Source organism: Ciona intestinalis, chromosome 11 (assembly GCF_000224145.3).
Source record: "Ciona intestinalis chromosome 11, KH, whole genome shotgun sequence".
In the NCBI taxonomy this organism is placed as follows: domain Eukaryota; kingdom Metazoa; phylum Chordata; class Ascidiacea; order Phlebobranchia; family Cionidae; genus Ciona; species Ciona intestinalis.
Genome location: NC_020176.2, coordinates 5,053,187 through 5,072,037, shown reverse-complemented (window position 1 = coordinate 5,072,037; position 18,851 = coordinate 5,053,187). Strand labels below are relative to the sequence as shown.

The window sequence follows — 18,851 nt, the reverse complement described above, 5'->3', positions numbered from 1 at the left end:
TCAAATTTCATGTTTAATTTTTGATTACAGTGTCATTTTAAATTGCATTTTTATTTTAAATCTTTTTTTTTAATTCCATTTAAATATTTTCATATTCCATTTCCATTTAAAATTTAATTTTCATTTTGAACTTTCTTTTCTTTTTAAATTTAATAACAACACCCCTAGTAAAGCTATAAAAATGTTATATTAAAAATTAAATTTAAATAGAAAAAAAAAATTTTAAAAAAGGTGGAATTTCTATATAATAACGATGGGCCACTTTACTCCTGTGACAAAATGTCTCTGTTTTTGTTCAATGTGATTTCTAACAAACTTCAAAACAAAATTTTTTCGTCGCCGGGAATTTTATTTACAACGAATACAGTTATTAAAAGACGTCGGAAAAAGAAGTGAAATTATATTTTCAAACCAGCCGGTCGTTTTATAACATGAACATAAATGGCCGGTCGTGATAACTAAAAAGTTGATAAATAAATAGGAAAGTAGCAAAATATCCATGATTAGTTTGAACGTGATTACGACGGTTGTAGCAGACGCTACGAAGGACACGATTGAACAAAAAACTTGTTAAGAAGCCGACGACGTGAAAAGAACGAACGAAAAGCTAGAGGATACATGTGCACAGCGTTTGAAATAAAAGTGCAAGCCGCGTTATCACGACATAATTGTCGCAATCGCCTCAGTTGCAGTTTGTGCCGCACTAGCAAACTGCCGCTCTGGGTACTTAATAGGTAAGAAGATTTAAATAAAAGAACACAGAACTGCTATACAGTGACTTGATGTGACGATTTGTTTCGAGACAAAAGTTCGACGCTCGAGTCGTCACCTAGTGACGACGTGGTTCGTTCGTCACTGTCCGCAAGAGGGCGACAAGTATCCGACTCTCTTAGTTCGGATCTTGGCGAAATTGGAGGCGACCTATACCCTGGGGACGAATAATTCTCGTAGGAGTTCGTGTGGCGGTGATGGGAGGGTCGGGCGCAATGTAAACTGTACGAGGGTGGGGGGGATTGATGGTATTGTAACGGCTGCTCAGCAGCACTAACCACCGGTGTCTGTGATCCACGGCCACAACCACAAGGTGGAGACGCAGTGCGCGCCCTATCGTCAGCGACGATGCTCTCGTAAGGCGGAAGAGCTGAGTCGTCTAATGACGAGATGTGTCTGTTAAGTCTTGATGACGATGAATCCAAGACATCGGACTCTGAATGAGGGAGATCTGTCTCTCTGTATGTTGGGGAAGGTGGGCGACGTCTGTATCGATGTCGGTGAGATCTTCTCCCTTCCTCGCATCTATGATGACATCTGTGTCGTCTCTGATGATGAGGACGGCACTGGGAGGACCCAGGTTGCTCCAGGAGCATCGAAACCTCTTCTGACTCCGAGAAATCCTCCTGGGACTCCCGTCTGTACACGCGCTGCACCTGTCGAGCGTCGCATGCGCATGAGGTACCCTGCTGTCGGCAGTCGCATGTTGGTAGGAGTCGGTTGCTCTCGTGGTAAGAAACACGAGCAGGAAGTGACGTATCAAACACGTCATCTTCGTCAGATGCGTCATGATAATCCCTATGACGTCGTTCATCAACTGCCCCCCTCCGTTGCAACTCATAATGTTGAGTGGGTCGTGTGCAATGTGCGCTAGTGACAGATGGAATGAAATGCGTTGAGCAATTACGTGACGGGTTGCGTTTCGCGTCATCCGCACGACGGTACGCGCTACTGGCTTGCGCAACGGACGACGGAGGTGACGCATAACGCTTGACGCTGCTTCTGCTTCGGTTGCTTCGGTGAGATTCTACGTCATCATTAGTGACGTCACTAGCGAGATTCTTGTTTGATATATTGACAGTAAGTTTCTCCAAACTCGGCTGTTTGTTCATTAACTTCTTGTTGTAAATATTATTGATAACGATCTCCTTTCGGTTGTTTAACTGGTTCACGTTAAGCAGGAGGTCAGATGTTGGCTCTTCTTTCTTCTTAGCAACCTCCCCGCACTTAACAACATCATCCGATTTCACTCGGGATCCAATATCATTGATTGACCTTCTGGGTTCGGCCCGGAGGTTCCTCTTCCTTCGACGGCCAGCACACCAGCATAGCAACGCGAGGACGGCCAATCCAACCAACACGGCAGCAAGGGAGGCACCAAGCGGCAACAGATAGTCAGGACCTACGGAGAATGAATTGAAATAAATATCAAGTTAAATAAGTAATATGCTGTAAGTTATAGAGAAACTATAACACCAGGTATAATGAAAGTCATATAGTAGGGCGGGGTAATATGGGACACCTTATCATTCTATTTTCTCGTCCCATTTGGTAGTAAACAAACAAATTTAAAAGGTAATTAAACCGTATTCTCACGATCAGGATATTTGGATATTATGTGCTAAAGGTGTCCCATCTTTCCCCACCCTACTATATGTTTTAATATATCTTTAAACAATATAGCGAAGATCAAATTAATTAAAACAACGAACAAAACGGCAAAATACGTTACATGCGAAACCACCGATTGTGTAAAATATAAAGCGATGTTGCCAAACCTACAACACATGGTTTGAACCAACTTACAACTTCGCAAAACACCCGCCCTCAATATAACTATACCCACCAATTCAAATCATGTAATGTATCTATGTTGCAACAATGCAACACATTGATTTCATTCATGTTCGACGTTATGAACGTTTGTCGACGTCACGGTCGTTACGTCACAATAACCTCAACAGATGTAGCGACTGTTACGTCATCCAAGCGTAGCGGAAGATTTCGTCACGGTCAAACGCGCTCGAAACGATGTTTACACGACACGCAACAATGGCTTAATTATGACATCATAGAAGGGAATGTTTGACTATCTTTTATCGTTCAATTAAACGCCACATTTAGTCTTGTTTTTAAAACAATTTCAAATTTTTTTTTTGCCAATTTGTCATTTTAGGCATATTTTCTGTTTTTACCAATTCCCACATTCTGTTAGTTTTGCTCTTTTTTAGTTACGCGCCGCTTAAATAAGCGCCATATTTAGAACTATTTATAAAAACAGGTTAAAAACGTAACGGAAATTAATCCCTGTTAACATACGGTGTAGCTGTGTACTTTGTACAAACTCACTAATATAGTTAAGTTATCTATTATTTTGAATACGATTTTTGTTGATTATTGTCAACTTAATTAACTCTGCGCCCGAATTTCGCACGAATGGTGTGGTTATATATACGCGCCGATTTAAAACTTTTTTAAATAAAAAAATAATGTTTAATCTTAAATTATTTTGAAAAAAAGAAAAAAAAAGAAGAAAAAATCCCACATTTCAAATTCGTGATGAAGATTTATAAAAATAATTAGTAATATTTTTAACGTACCTCCTTCTCTGGTCACTCGTTCAGTCGTCTCCACGTTGATTCCATTAATAGCGGCCAACACTGGGTATTTGGTGCTGTCAGGTCGGAAAGCTGCGAGTTGTTCAGCCGCCCTTCTTGCCGTTCCATCCTCGCTGTTTGTGGTGTTGGAGGTCTATGGAGGTGATTGGTAAATTAATGTAAAGTTTATTTCTTTGAATACGAAAGCGAAGATCAAATATTAAAACAACGAAGAGAACGGAAATTAGCAACAAAACGACAATCGTTAAAACACGCTATGGGTGAATAATATATAATAAAATATATAAGGAGACGTCCAATCAGATAACAGCGTCGCTTTAATTGTTACGTCATAGTTCACAGTATCACTTACAATGGTGACGATTATGACGTCAGGATTGTCTTCCGAAACCGCGCATCTAATGACAAGAAGATGGTTCTGCGCATGCGCACTGAGGCCTGGGAGCGAACGAACAACGGCGCATACGTCATACACGAAGACACCCTGATAAAATATTTAATTATTAAATAGAAAAAGCATTTATACAACTCAGAGATACACTATTTTTGTGCAACTTATTTATCCTCGCATGGCGGGGCAACGACAGTCGTTATAACACGGGTGTTCTGTTTCATACACCTCGTGCCCACTTACGAGTTACCAATTACCTTGGCGTGTAATATACAACCTACCTTTGGTAGTTGATGTCTGTTGAAGCCATAAGATATCCTGGCGCAGTTTGAACTTGTTTGACCCCTTGCGCTTGGTAGGCATCTTGCTGCCATGTCGGTTAGATTAAGATCGCCATCTACCGGATCATTATCGCTGGCACACACGCCACGGATGGCGCAGTCGGGCGTGAAACAATCATCCACAGATAGTAGTTTACATTCCTGGTGATCGGGACAACTTTTCTTCTTCTGCATCGTCTTGGTGTAGCAGATATTACGGCCGCACCAAACCTGGATAAAGTAGGCGATAAATATCGAATAGTATACCGGACGCTAGATAAGCGGCAAACAGGTAACCGGGTTGTGCAATAATTTGGATTTTACCAAAACTTTGATTACAGTAAATACATAATATTTATATATTCAACATATAATCAACCACAAAAGTTACGCACACACTGTCGTTACCCTGCCACGAGTTGATAAATAGGTTACATTTGTTCACATACACCGTGGCAGGTACAATGCAGTATATACACCATGTAATGAACCATACAGTGGGTTCATAATCTTTACTTTCTATATGGGTGACAACTTATACAACCCATTTAAATGATACTATATATAGTTATCCTCACCTTGGTGCAAGACAGCTCCCCCCTCACGCAAGTACATGTGTTGCACGACTCCCTCCATCTCGAACCATCAGGGTAAATTATCCCGTTAGAAATACAAGAACCAGGAGATCCGTTCACTGTGGGATTATGTGGTTAGTATGGTTGCTATTGTAGTGTGTGGATAAGAAGACTTCTGGTTGGTTTGGTCATTTATATCCTTTTGGGTGGAAACTTACACAACAATAACTTACCGTCCTCGCATTTCCTTCCGCTTCTACCAGGTGGACAAATACACTTGAAGTCGTTTATCTCATCCACGCATTTGCTCCCATATGCACAAGGGTCGGATAGGCATTCGTTGATGTCTGTGTCGTAATAAAGGTTAGTATGACGTGCTGGTGGGGGGGTGTACACTTATGTTTGGTGTATAAGAGAAAACCATGTTATAGCTTGACAGTGAGCATGAGGTGTATGACTTACTTATTCTGCAATCAGGCCCAGCGAACCCTGGCAAGCATCGACACGTATAATGGTTGATCCCGTCTTCGCATCTACCGTCGTTGTAACTGAAGATATAAAGTACATGGTTATATAATACCGTATTACAATGTTAACATATATATGAACTTATACATACCAGGGGTAGGGGCTGCAGTCGTCGATGTCTGAAATAAAACAATAAACCATTAAAATTATGGTTAAGTAATATAAAAAACAATGATATTTTTTAGAATACGATAGCACAGATCATGTTAATTAAAACAACGAAGAGAGGGAATTACCAGCTAAACAACAGTTGTTACTACTTGAGTAAAAGTGCCAAGTAAAAAAAACGAAATAATAAAAAAAAATTGTACGAATTTTTTGGGCGTAGTAGAAAAAGTTGATTTTGTTTTAATATGTGACCATGTAAAGCTAGACTAAACTCGGCAAATACAAGTTTCAACCGGTCCAGACTGGATAATTGTGAGTTTGCTTCTCACTTAGTCGTCCGGACACCGGAAATACAGGCGCGAAAATTGTCGCTTTAATTCGCGTGGCTTCAAATAAGGTTCCGCACGTTTGATGGGGCTTGTAAACAATGTTATATCAAACATAGGACACCTGTGTTGGGGGTGTGTCGAATGTTTAATGTAAACTGTATATAGTTTCACCATGAATGGGGTTTAACGTCGGTAAACTAGAAATAAGGAAAACTGTTTTAGGTCCTGAGTAATATTATAGTACTGTGGGGTAAGAAGGACACCGTTAGCACATAATATCCCATATAATACTGTGGGGTAAGATGGATACCTTTAGCACATAATATCCCATATTTGCTAATCGTGTTTTGAAGTTTAACAACGAGATTTTAGATTCGTGAGGATTCGGTTATATACCAGAAACAAAAGTGAAAAATGGCGGAAAAATATAAAAAATTTGTCAAAAATTTGATGTTTTCGTTGAAGCACGTTAAAACAAACGAGGTGTCAGTTTTAACGAAGTTTTAACACGAGCGTGAAATATTTTCTTTGTTAACTTATATTTCCCGGAAACAAAGTGACTTTCCAACTCGTGGAATAGATGGCTGTACTGTGTGCTCGTCATGCCTCGCTGCTTGTCACGCATGGGCACACACGGGTCGAATTACACAACCGCCGACTAATGGTTTCAATAAACGAGTTTAAACTGTTTCCCATCGAAGCAAAATATATTGGTTGGCACAAAGCTATGCTTTATATCGGCGGTTATATGGCTGATAATTCAAATACAAGTCCCGATATTTGATACATTCAAGCTATTTATTCAAACCGTGGTTTATTTGCACTCGCTGGTGGCTTACACGGTGGTCAGCGATAATTGATTCTAAATTTGATATTCGAGTATTTTTCCCACCCTGTGGGGTCATAGTTGGTACTATGACGTCATAATGTACCATTAACTTGGAATGAATACATGATTATGACGTAATTACTGTGAATACACAATGTGTGTCTGGTGTATAAGATGACACCCATGTTATAATTCGACAGTGAGCATGGGGTGTATGAATACATCATGTGTGTCTGGTGTATAAGAAGACACCCATGTTATAACTCGACAGTGAGCATGAGGTGTACGAATACATCATGTGTGTCTGGTGTATAAGAAGACACCCATGTTATAATTCGACAGTGAGCATGAGGTGTATGAATACATCATGTGTGTCTGGTGTATAAGAAGACACCCATGTTATAACTCGACAGTGAGCATGAGGTGTATGAATACATCATGTTTGTATGTTATTAAACAATGAACATGAGGTACTTACTATCTTCGCATCGTTCTCCCTCAAACCCGTCCTTACAGGAACAAGTGAATGAATCGCCATCCCCAATGCAAGTCCCACCGTTCACACATGGATTGGAAGCGCATGTTGACGCCGATCCTGTTAGGTTAACACCGATGTCATAACAATGGTCGATAGTGGGAGGGGTAGCTCAGGGGGGCATGGATTAGGGGTTAGGGGTCTTATTTTCACTTGCCCGTGACCGGGTTTGTAAAAATAGCGATAGCCATTTAACAGCCGGGTATTCGGTGTTGAAACTTTAGCTAAATGGAATTAGATACATTACCATATTACCCCAACACCCAGCGTGCTACCATCCAGACCGCACTGAGGTAGAATATAGACACTCAATAATACTACACAGTCAGTAATGTACATTAAACTTGTTAAGAAACAAAGTTTTATAAATAGTTTCCAGATATGTCATTCCTTGTTAACAAAATATCCCGCATAACTTACGAGTTGCACATGTGTTGCCTGTCCACCCTGGTTGGCATCTGCACACATAAGTCTTCGCCATTGGAACGCATACACCACCATTAGAACACGTGTTGTCGTCGCATTGGTCTCGTCCTATATATAGAATAACATTAACTACAACTTGAATAGAAGGCTAATGTGAATTTAGCAGCCACGCTTTTATTCAACTGTATTTCACCGGTAGCGCGTTTTACCGACTGTCGTTTTGTTGCTAATTCATTTTCCCTTATTATTGTTTTAATAATCTGATATACGTTACTGCATTCGAAGAGATAAATAAAATTTGCTTTACAAATAATCCAAGCGATAATTGGTGACCTTTACACTAAACCAGACGTCTGGTTCAAGTTACCGAATCGAGACAGCGAGCAATTAACTAAGTTGGTTCCTGCGGTTCTTCTGCCTCAGCGCAGGTGAGACAAGTGTGAATAATAAAGCCACTGAGGTATCTTCGCACAGCTCGCGTGGTTTAACTCTCTAATTATATCTTCTTATGTGCTTTCAATATAATGGAATGTGGACTTGATGTCGTTCTCACGCGAGACGAAGTATTTCTAATCCAACGATTAAACCACATTGGCGAACCCACCAGCAAGTGGAAACATCAAAGCGTGGATGTTTATCCCTGACCGGGGTTTCACAACGGTAGGTCGATTCGGCATTCTTGGGCATCGAATCGACCGGACACTGGAGTTTCAAAGCCCAGGGAGATATGAGACTCAGGTGGGGTAAAGGATCAGGTTTAAAAAGGGGATCGTTTCTATTGTACGATGCGGGTACTTAATCAACCTGTCAGGTAATGGGTACGGTTCGTACTAAAGCGGTTGGTAACAAAGTCATTGAAACACTGAGTAACTTCTGCTGTTGTGGCCGAAACGATCCCTTTTCATTTTTTAACTTGTGTTTTTTATGGGTTTAGTTTATATAAGATAAATATATACGATGTTTATGTCGCTAATCGTCCACTTGAGCGCGCCAGACAGATGTGTGGATAGATAAGCCGCTTAAATATGGAAGGGGGGTAGAGAGAGAGGGTAAAACTGGGGGCGTCTGGGTGTCATGTTTCACCCCACGCACCTGTACACGAGGATGAGTTTGGTGCGGGGTTTGTTGGTTTTAAAGTGACCTCATTAAAATAAGGAAGCAATTTAGCTGAAGGGAATAAAGTTGTGGCGAAAATTCCTCGTCTGTTCTGTTGGGAATTGATACCTCGGCGTCTTTCATATTTATGATAGTGTCACGTGACACCGTGGGAGCGATCCAACCACGGGCGTGTCCAGACTTGCCCAATACACTACTATCGGAATTCCGTTTAAATTTCGAAAATCGTTCAAGTTTTATCTCATTTTTAAATTAATGCGACTTTTTTTGTGAAAAAAAAGTTGGGGCCACATTCCGAAAAGGGTTAAAAGTTTTTATCCGATCGTGGCGTCTTCTGCACATGTGGCGATGTGGCTTCGATTCCACTTTCCGCGTTTTATCGACGCCGCCCACGTCGTTGTGACGTCACAATACCATAGAAGCAGCGACGACGGGATGGCTGCAACCAACAATGCTATGTTGGAAACTAAACACCGTTACCCAGATATACGTGGAGGGGTGGCATGGTCGTCATTAGGCTTATAACAAACATGGAAGCAATAATATCCAACCCAAGTCTTTGATCTAACGTTCGTGGTGTTTTCACCCCAAACTCGGGCGCGTTCGCTTCGCGTTCCTCACCCCGCGATCAAGTTACGAGCATTATGACGTCACAGAGCCGCGTTAAACGGTTTCCGCGCAACTTACTTGAGCTACAAGTTCTTCCTTTCCAGGGCGCGTGACATTCACAGTGGAAGTCGCCTCGTAAGTTGATGCATCTTCCTCGACCATGACAAGGATCAGGATCGCACTCGTTCACGTCTGTAATCGTGACGTCATTATTAGTGACGTCAGTAATCACGGTTAGGGTAAGAGATATAAAACGATACGACGATAGACAAATGATTTTACTTTCGTGACGTTATTATTTGTGACGTTTCAAGCTTAGGGGTGAAAGGTTAAACACTTGGACACAACATTCAGTGACGTAATTATAAATGACGTCATTGCTAATGACGTAACGTACCTTTTTCACAGTATCGTCCCTCCCAGCCATAAGCACATATACAAGTATATGCGTTGAGCTGATCCACACAAGTAGCACCGTTGTCGCAACGAGAGTTCACGCAGTCGTCCACGTCTATACAATGTAAACATGTTTATATTACGTCATAACAACCATTATTTGCGTCATAACAAGACACGCGCGCGAGGATTAGAGTGTGTCGAGCGAGGGGCGGTATTGAGCGCAAAGCAAATAGAAACAAACTATTAACACAAGTTTGTATTTAAATGACATCATTGTAAACTAGTGGCGGAAGTTACTAACAATTGTAGTTGGGAGTCGTAACAATTAAATGCCATCCATCAAGTGACCACTGTGAGATGCAATGAATTATTAAGCAACCACAATGACCACCTAGGATCGGTTTTAACCCGAAAGACCCGAACAGATGGAAACAGGAGACGCATTTAAAACGATCCCAACAATTTTCTCGGCCATTATACGCAAGCAAAATAAAACGAGCGTCAAATTAAATTTCGACGCGCTCCCTGACCTATGGACGTTTGGGGACACGCCCATTTATAATGACGTAGCGACCACACCCCTTGTAAACCTGGATGGCAGGACTTTATCCATATAATCCCAACCTGCTACTGTAATCTCAACGACTTACACAAATGCTTAGAGTTAGACCGTTAACAGTTAAAATACAGTTTTCGTTTTTCCAGCAACAGCTTTGCAAAATGGGTTATTTTTATGCCATAAACTGCTATAAGACTTTTTAAACCTTAAGTATAATAACCGTATCAACACTTATAGATTACGTTCACGGGAAAAAAAGAGTTTTGTATTAAAATAACTTGATTGTTTGGGCATGTATTACTAGTGCGTATTAAACGTTGTAATTTATGTTTAGTAGTTTGGTGATAGTTACGTGTTATGCGCTGCAATATAATGTCACGCACCTGTAACAACAAGCACAACGTTTGTGTTTCTCCACGCTTCAACGACCCGCGCCATTATTTTGCCGGCGAAAATGTGTCTATATTATGTTGGGGCTGCGGCGTGTGGTGGCGGGTATAGGGGGAGGTTAAGGGGGTGCGGGTACCCCACATACCAACGCCTAACTCACCATGTGAGACTAAATAAACAAGAAAGATAAATCCGAATATTTAAAAGAATGAACGCGAAGCGGAGCGTTTGTTGAAGCTACTATTTCGTCACAATGCATGATTATTGCGTCATAACCGCAGATTGTGGCGAATGGCGTTGGGCCGGATTCGAACCACCGCCCGCTAATGAACAATTACCGACGGCCGGTCAAAGCTGCGCATGAGGCGAATACGCATGGCTTCCGATTCCAATGATAACGATATAAATAAGTTGAACCAAGAGTTGGATATTTATACATGGGTGGTAACGCATAGGAAGCTAGGGTGAAATCAACCGTGAAATCATTCTCAATTATTTAATCAACTCTTCCTCTATGTGTGTGCGTGCGTGCGTGCGTGCGTGCGTGCGTGCGTGTGCGTGTGCGTGTGCGTGTGCGTGTGCGTGTGCGTGTGTGTGTGTGTGTGCGTGTGTATATAATACTAACAACAACTTTTGATTTGTCTCTCCTATTACGCAATTACGGTACAGCGAAAATTAGTAAGAAAAATAATGAAACAAATATACAGGATATAGCGACAAAACACAGCCATTATACAAGCTTACAGTTAAACACGTTGACTTACTAAGTTCGCAATGTTCGCCTTCGAAGCCCACGTCGCATCGGCATTGGTAAGCATTATCATGAAGGCTTCTGCAGGTACCATGGTTCCCGCATATACCGGACTCTTGGACCACATATCCAAGCGCGCTCTCATTGGACGAAACGTGGATGGTACAGCTGTCAATCACTGTGGGTATGACGTCATGATTAGTTGGTTGGTGGGTGATTTAGTAGGTAAGGGGTTACATTGTAATTATGGCCTTATGGGTGCGGTGTATTATACGACATAAACACATTAGGTTGGTTAAGGTAGTATGATGTACGCGTTGAAATATCGAATATAATAATAATATTTTGTAAAAATATATAACCGCTTGTTTTGGACCATTTTATAAATAATGGAACAACTCTGGCCTAAATTCCAAGTCCAATGGCTTCTCACACTGTAGGACCTCACCCATATGGAATGTTTTAAACATAAGATAGTTAATGTTGAATTACCTTCACAAGTTCTTCGGTCGCAAACATTACGTAGTTCCGAGCAATTCTTGCCTTCGTATTTTGAGCTGCAGTTACAGAAGTAATCGTCGTTAAGGTTGAAGCATTGGGCGCCATTCTCACACGGGTTCGGTTCACAGTATCCTTCTTCAAGCTACAGTAGACATGGATACGTGTGAGTATAAACAGCATACGCGTGTTGTCCTTAGGGGGGGTTGTGGACACAATATTCCGATTAACGTTTACATTAATTTAATCGGGGGAGCAGTGCATTGAGATCGGGTACCATTTGAAATCAAAACACGGGTTGCAGGGTCAAGCAGATACAGCATCGACAGCTGCTTTTGGACAACAGGGATTAATGTTCGATGTTGCATCGCGATCCAGCTGCTGCAACTGCATTATGTCGTCATAGGTGGGGCATTGTGACATAAATAATAAATCGTCCCAACCACGCAATAACTGGGCGTCGAATACCATGCGTGCCAGAATGATTATTACAAATATACCGCACACTCAATTATTAAAAGCTATCTTGTAGTTCCTAAGCCAACCACGCATCAACTACAAGACAGACATAAATTATTTAACCCGGGATAACTTGGCGTATGTACGTGGGGTTATAACACAAGACCATGGCGTGGAATTTATTCCCCGGGACAAAGAGATAACGTTCCCCAAATGATCAGGTTTGAACAATAGGTTCGCATACAAGCCAGACACACAATACTGGCCAACGTCAAAGCTGCTACACTGATAATATGTGCCTACATACACGTGTAACAGCACGAACTTTAACCATCTTGTCAAGTTATTTATAAAATACTTTGTGGCAATAATTAGGGACTACGACACATTATTATTACGTCATACAAGTTTGAAACGCTTGAATGGTTTCGAACCCTTTTGTAATAAAAGTAATTTAAGACCCAAGTCATATTTATAACATTAGTTTCTTAATATCTTATAATTTTTCATCCGGTGTGGCCAAAACATAGAAAAGTCGGTACCAGGACAGCTGTTTCAATTTTACAATTATAAATAACGTTAGTTTTATATATCTCTTCAAATATAGTAACGAACATCAAAGTTTGCCTAGTAGCAACAGTTAAAGTGCAAAATATACGCTATATTTATAGCAGAAATAAATTGGAATAAAAATTAAACTTTTTGTATACCAGATATGATTTTACATTATGCCTAGTAGCATTACTAACAGAATACACGAATTATATTATAAACTAACCTCACAGCGTTTGCCCGAATATCCAACGGGGCAAATACAATGATAACCACGTATTTCGTCGTGACATTGCCCTCCATGGAAGCAAGGGTCGTCCTCACAATCGTTTACATTGATCTGACAAAGCTCGCCAGTGTATCCCGGTGCGCATGCGCAATGGAAACCGTTCACCAAGTCCTGTGAAAAACAAGGTTAAAGTGAGATTCGAACCTGGGGTCTTGGTTAACCCAGCGTTTCCGTACAAAAAAACTAAACAAATTTTATAAATGGAAATTACTTTGATGGAATTTGAACCTGGGATCCTTAGCTCACAAAATATTGTGTGTTAACAGTGTGTAGACAATGCGGATAACGAGTACGTGCGGGGGGTCGAACGTTTAGTGACGGTCAATTAGACATTGAACAATCAGTCACTACCACGACTAACCAACTTCCGCAATGCTAGTTAACCTTATTATATCTCTATGTATGAACATATATACGTGACTTCCAACTTAACGTGTCTGCGATACAGCCTAAGTTGGCACGTTTTAAAACAACACGGATCTAAAAGCGAATGAAAAATGGGCGACTTGATCCGAAAACCAAACCAAGCAAACTACTTGACGATAAAAGTTGGGCGTACAAAGCATGGTGGGGTGTTGTACCTTTGTACAAGGTGCTTATAGGCGACGTATGGATAACTAGCTTTGATACTCCGTAACAACATATACAGCTGTACACACGCTATAATCTCACACTCGCCCAGCAAAGCGTTAAAAGCGTAATAATCGCACTTAATAAGAAATCTTGAGCAGGGAAGGCGAGACATTACGGCGGCGATGGCACTTGATGGGAACAACCAAGCTTAGTTTGTACGCCGCGTATTGAACACACGATACTCGAAACGTATTAACTTTCAAGGCGATACAAAAATATCTCATTGGCAGGTGGGTACATATAGTGGGGGATATGTTACGTCATAGACAAAAAGAAAGGGCATTATCCGGCGCGACTATGATGCTGGAAATGCCCCGCTGTGACGTAACAATGCGAATCGTCATGCGATTATTACGTAGCCGATGGTCACAAATCGAGCTTTGATCTATTGTGAAGGAACAAGCGGATTCAACGCGAACACCCGCTGCGTTCTGCCGAGCTTATACGTCATAGTACTCACGTGACATGTGGATCCGTGTTTGCATTGTCCGTCACAATCGTCAATGTCTGAAAACAATGGAAAGGTAATTCATGCAAAAACATTACAGATACGTTAGCTTCAAAAAACAATAATCTAAAATACAAACACAGTTACATATTAGGTGCCAACAGTATATGGGTCCAGGTTTGTCCCATTACCCCTATTATAACTAACATATAGTAAAGAATAAAAATTCCCACCGATATCACAATTCCTCCCCTCCCAACCATCTTCACACAAACAATGATAGTTCCCGGGTAAGTTACGACAACTTCGTGCGTGGACGCATGGACTGTGCTCACATTCGTTCGCGTCTGTAATGTTTAACAATGTGTTAATCGTTAAATTAAAGAGCAATTTAAAGAAGGGGTAAGATGGATACCGTTAGCATATAATAACCCATATAATACTGTGGGGTAAGATGGATACCGTTAGCACATAATAACCCATATAATACTGTGGGGTAAGATGGATACCGTTAGCACATAATAACCCATATAATACTGTGGGGTAAGATGGATACCGTTAGCACATAATATCCCATATTTCCTAATCGTGTTTATACCAATTAACAACGAGTATTGAGACTACGGTTTTACAATTCTGTAAATATTCTTTGCTTACTACCAAAGGGGACAATACATGGTAATTAAAGCATGGACCATCTTGCCCCAACATACTTTTAGGCAGGGTCGTATTAGGTGGCGGCTTAATCAAAGGCATGGAATACACGTGCATGAGGGGCATGGTATATTCACTATATTGTATCCATCTACACTCAGGGATAACAATACAAACGAAACTGAATCGTAATGCTTAGTAGAGACGTGGGAATTGTGGTGGAACAAAAGAAAAAGTGGAGAAATCTTTTTACCGCAGTCATTCCATACGGTGCTCGACGGCCGAGAAGAAACAAAATTTCTCAAAATCGTTTCGATAAATGAGACAAGTCGAGACGTGTTTGGGTGAGCGGGCAGTTTGATAAATTTGCGCCGAAGTCGGACGAAGATAATGTCTGATAGAAACTTGATATTGAGCATGCCCCTCGTTTAATTGGGGGTGGGGATGTTGGGTTATATCGGTTGAAATATTTATCGGGGAATAATTGATGTCGTGTTTCTACCACCAGGCGTAATTGCTTAAAACTGCTTTTCTTGAAAAACACGTTAAATTTGTTCCATCGGCGCTATATGTTATAACAACATTTTAATAATTTTTTTTATTATATTTACAAAAGCGATGCGTTGGTGTAATAAAGTTATTTTTTGCAAGAAGACCATTTTAATTGTTAGGATAATTATTTTCGCTTAGAATAACTTTGCGGAATTTTGAGCGAGATTTGAATAAAGAAATTGCGGGTGCAGGGTATTGTGACGTAACAACACGAGGAGTTCGATTGCAAGACGCGCCATTGTCTCCCTATTGTTGCTCGGAGTTGCAGCGCTCGAATCCTGCTTTAGACTGAGTAGCGGTTAATGTTACAAGCGAAGTTTACGTGGCTTTGAATGATAAAGGTTTTGTTCAACACGGTACGGATTACTTAAAGCTATTGTAGCAGAGGACGGCAAACAAATAACATCCCACGATTTTCGAATAAGTTTGCTGCTAGATGTAGCCCCAGGCGCCACGTTAGGGGTGCTTAGGGTGATCTGTTGCCCAAAGTTTCAAAACGGGGGTGGCATAATCTGTTTTAGCACCAAAGTTTTAAATTCTAAAAACAGATTTCACCCTGTTGTTAGGTATCTATACAAACAAGCAGAGCCAAATTATACAGATTTCGACACATAAATCAATGAAGTTCTATATGTTTGTTAAAAATTAAAACAACTAAACGTCCATAGTTGTAACTGGGCTTCGACTCCTTGCAGATAATTCAAGCTAGGGTTGAAGTTGTTACGCATGGCTGGGTACCTAATACTCGGGGTTGGGGGTTTGGGGTTTACAAATAAACATGGCAGGGGTGTAACTTTATAACTATGGTTTCAGTTGCATTGTGGTGGTGGTGGCGTCGGGACAGCAGACGTTCCACCATGCGCGACGATTATGTGTAAATCGATCCACACCAAGAAGGTGCATGGTGTAATAGTTGAGTTGCTCGCAATGATGTGTGTTTATTACCCGGCTAATATATGCGTGTGTAACGTGTATAACAGCCATGCATTTTAACTAAGGACTTTTATATAATTTTTTTACATAGCATGTCTTCACTACCGTTGTTTTGTTTTTATTCCCCAATCCTTCAGGTTTTCGATTATTTAAATTTTTACATCAAGCAGATTTTTAACTTTATTTTCTTAGTTGTTTTAATTCTTTGATTTTTGCCATCGAATTCAAGGAAAAAAATCAAATTGGCTCCATATTCAGTCAAACACTTGTTGTCGCTTCGCTGCGTTACGTTAAGCTGACGTTTGCTTACGTAGGTAAGCAACTCGGTATTAAATATTCAACAATTTAGCCATTGTATATCTACAGCATTGAAAATTTATATGAACGTTGAAGGTGGCCATTCATTATTAATACCTTGGATGTGGAGCTAACCTCCGCTTATATGAAGGGGGTATGAAGTTTAACTTGGCTCGCGTATAAATGGCGTTTTTGTGAATATGAAAGTTGGAATTTTGAAAATATGCGGGACCTTTATAAGTGTCGGACAAGATGGCTAGGGGAATGAAATATTAATGAGTTATGGCGTCCTTGGACACCTATGTTCAACCTTAATGGGTGTGTGAACAGTTCTTATACAAACTATAGGAGCCACAAACAAGACAGTAGTAACTATAGTTCTATTTGCGTTGAGCAGCCAATATTTGCATGGTCGCAGCTTTAATGAATCCTGATGTCCTGGCTAAGCTTTGTCGTACAAGGCCGGGGTAGTAAGCGTTAAATCCGACGCTTTCGCCATTTATACCCAGACCCATTTTCTCACGAAATCGACCAAGGTTTTAAAAATGACATCACCGCATTTTTTCACGGGGAAAATATCCATCGATCCAGACAAGACTTAATGGTAAAGTATGCGAAATGAAGGGTTACATCTAAGGCCGGTGTGGTCCCATATAATGACGGCGCAATACACAAAGCGCGCACCATACAACAATAATACATAAGAGCAGGATATGCTTACCTAATTGGCAGGTCGTGCCTTCCCAGTGGGCCGGGCATTCGCAATGGAACCCATTCACCAAGTCTCTGCATATCCCACCATTGGCACAAGGAGTCTTCGCGCAGTCATCGATATCTGTGAACAAAGTGATTACCATTCACGTATGTTGGTAATGTAATACATTATGTAATGGAATTGCTTTCACGCCTAAGTCAAGAGTGCTTATGTGTATGAGTGGGAGGGACGGTAAGCTCGATAATTAGGCGTCAATGCGGCGACATAAAGAATCCCGGGAAGCTAGGCGTTAAAGTGTGACGAAGCCCACTCAAGTATTACTGTGGCGACCAGCATTGTCTATTGGTGTTGGTCAAGGGTCGTTTCGGCACCAAAACGAACGAGGCGGCAAAGATAAGGCGACAAGTTGTCGAATCCACCAAACTACGGAAGTTGACGAAAGTACTTGAGTAGTGGCGGGCAGTCCTTGTTAAAGCTGACGATATTTTCCCACGCTTCTCAACCCGCACTAGCTGGTGAGGAGTTAGATTGTTCGCTACACGAGCGTAATGTTTCGTGCTCGCATTTCAGGCACCTAATATAGAAGAATAAGGCGCGCGGTGTAGGCCAGGTTACCAATAGCTCGCCACCCAGTCTAGCGGGGATGGGAACCAAGGACATCGGAGGTTCACAACCGATACGCGGGGCAGGGAGCGTCATATCCTCGCTATATTCATAAATAATACCGATGTTGCTTTGAAGCAACACCTGATCTTCGGAAATCCTTAAGCAGGATGTTTAGTGATAAACACAACACCGGCCACCCTATATAACGTTGGTGGGTCGGGTAAGGTGAGAACTGTACTTGCTTCAACCACATGGGGTGTGGAAGACACAGGGCTGTGATGTCGGCTGGAAATGGCGCGCATCAAGCTTAATAGAGCGTTCAATAAACAAGTGTTTCGCTTTTTCACGATTGCGGTCTATTGTTGCGTCGACAGAGCCCATTATCCCAGTCATTCTTGCGTGTAAATGCGAGTGTGATGCAACAATGCACCTCTGTGACGTGATAAACCTACACACGTGACATCAAACCGACCACAAACATATTATGTCACCTGTAACTTACTGACATTGTTTATAGTATATGTCATTAGAAGATGCTAGGTTCAAGTACCAAGCAAGGCACCGGGCTAGGCGCATGCAATCGAAAAATTAATGTGACATTTGTGCAAGTTACTAAACCTAGAAATTAGCGATATAAACTATTACTTCCCCACCAATAATTTCAAAGGGCGATCCACACGACAGCATTGCCCGTAAGCGGGACGTGCAAAACAACAATGCATAATTTATCGCTGATGAAAGGCCAAGACACGCATTGAATAATTTAAACGACCCGAAGTTAGACAGTTCAAAACCCACTGCGGTAAGCGTTGAGGCAGAAAACAAAGGTCTTGCTTTAATATTGATGAATATAATATATGCATGAGCGAATTTTAATGTCATAACTTGACAGTGAGCATGAGGTGTATGAATACACCATGTGTGTTTGGTGTATAAGAAGACACCCATGTTATAACTCGAC

General features: G+C 41.2%; 1 protein-coding gene across 2 annotated transcripts in view; it reads right to left on the bottom strand.

Annotated features, from left to right (window-relative positions):
- Positions 1–328: 328 nt before the first annotated feature.
- Positions 329–18,851, bottom strand: part of LOC778901 (protein jagged-1b) — a 37,415-nt gene continuing 18,892 nt past the window's right edge. For both annotated transcript variants that reach the window (XM_026836878.1, XM_009861996.3), the window contains exons 9-26: positions 17,291–17,404; positions 14,367–14,480; positions 14,146–14,192; positions 12,990–13,163; positions 11,747–11,897; positions 11,268–11,432; positions 9,553–9,666; positions 9,234–9,347; positions 7,425–7,538; positions 6,948–7,064; positions 5,295–5,322; positions 5,138–5,223; positions 4,909–5,022; positions 4,679–4,794; positions 4,062–4,331; positions 3,742–3,873; positions 3,372–3,522; positions 329–2,173 (exon numbers count right to left, since the gene is read on the bottom strand). In XM_026836878.1, the coding sequence (XP_026692679.1) occupies positions 768–2,173; positions 3,372–3,522; positions 3,742–3,873; positions 4,062–4,331; positions 4,679–4,794; positions 4,909–5,022; positions 5,138–5,223; positions 5,295–5,322; positions 6,948–7,064; positions 7,425–7,538; positions 9,234–9,347; positions 9,553–9,666; positions 11,268–11,432; positions 11,747–11,897; positions 12,990–13,163; positions 14,146–14,192; positions 14,367–14,480; positions 17,291–17,404 (3,527 nt within the window). In that variant the 3' untranslated portion in view covers positions 329–767. The remainder of the gene's footprint in view (positions 2,174–3,371; positions 3,523–3,741; positions 3,874–4,061; positions 4,332–4,678; positions 4,795–4,908; positions 5,023–5,137; positions 5,224–5,294; positions 5,323–6,947; positions 7,065–7,424; positions 7,539–9,233; positions 9,348–9,552; positions 9,667–11,267; positions 11,433–11,746; positions 11,898–12,989; positions 13,164–14,145; positions 14,193–14,366; positions 14,481–17,290; positions 17,405–18,851) is intronic.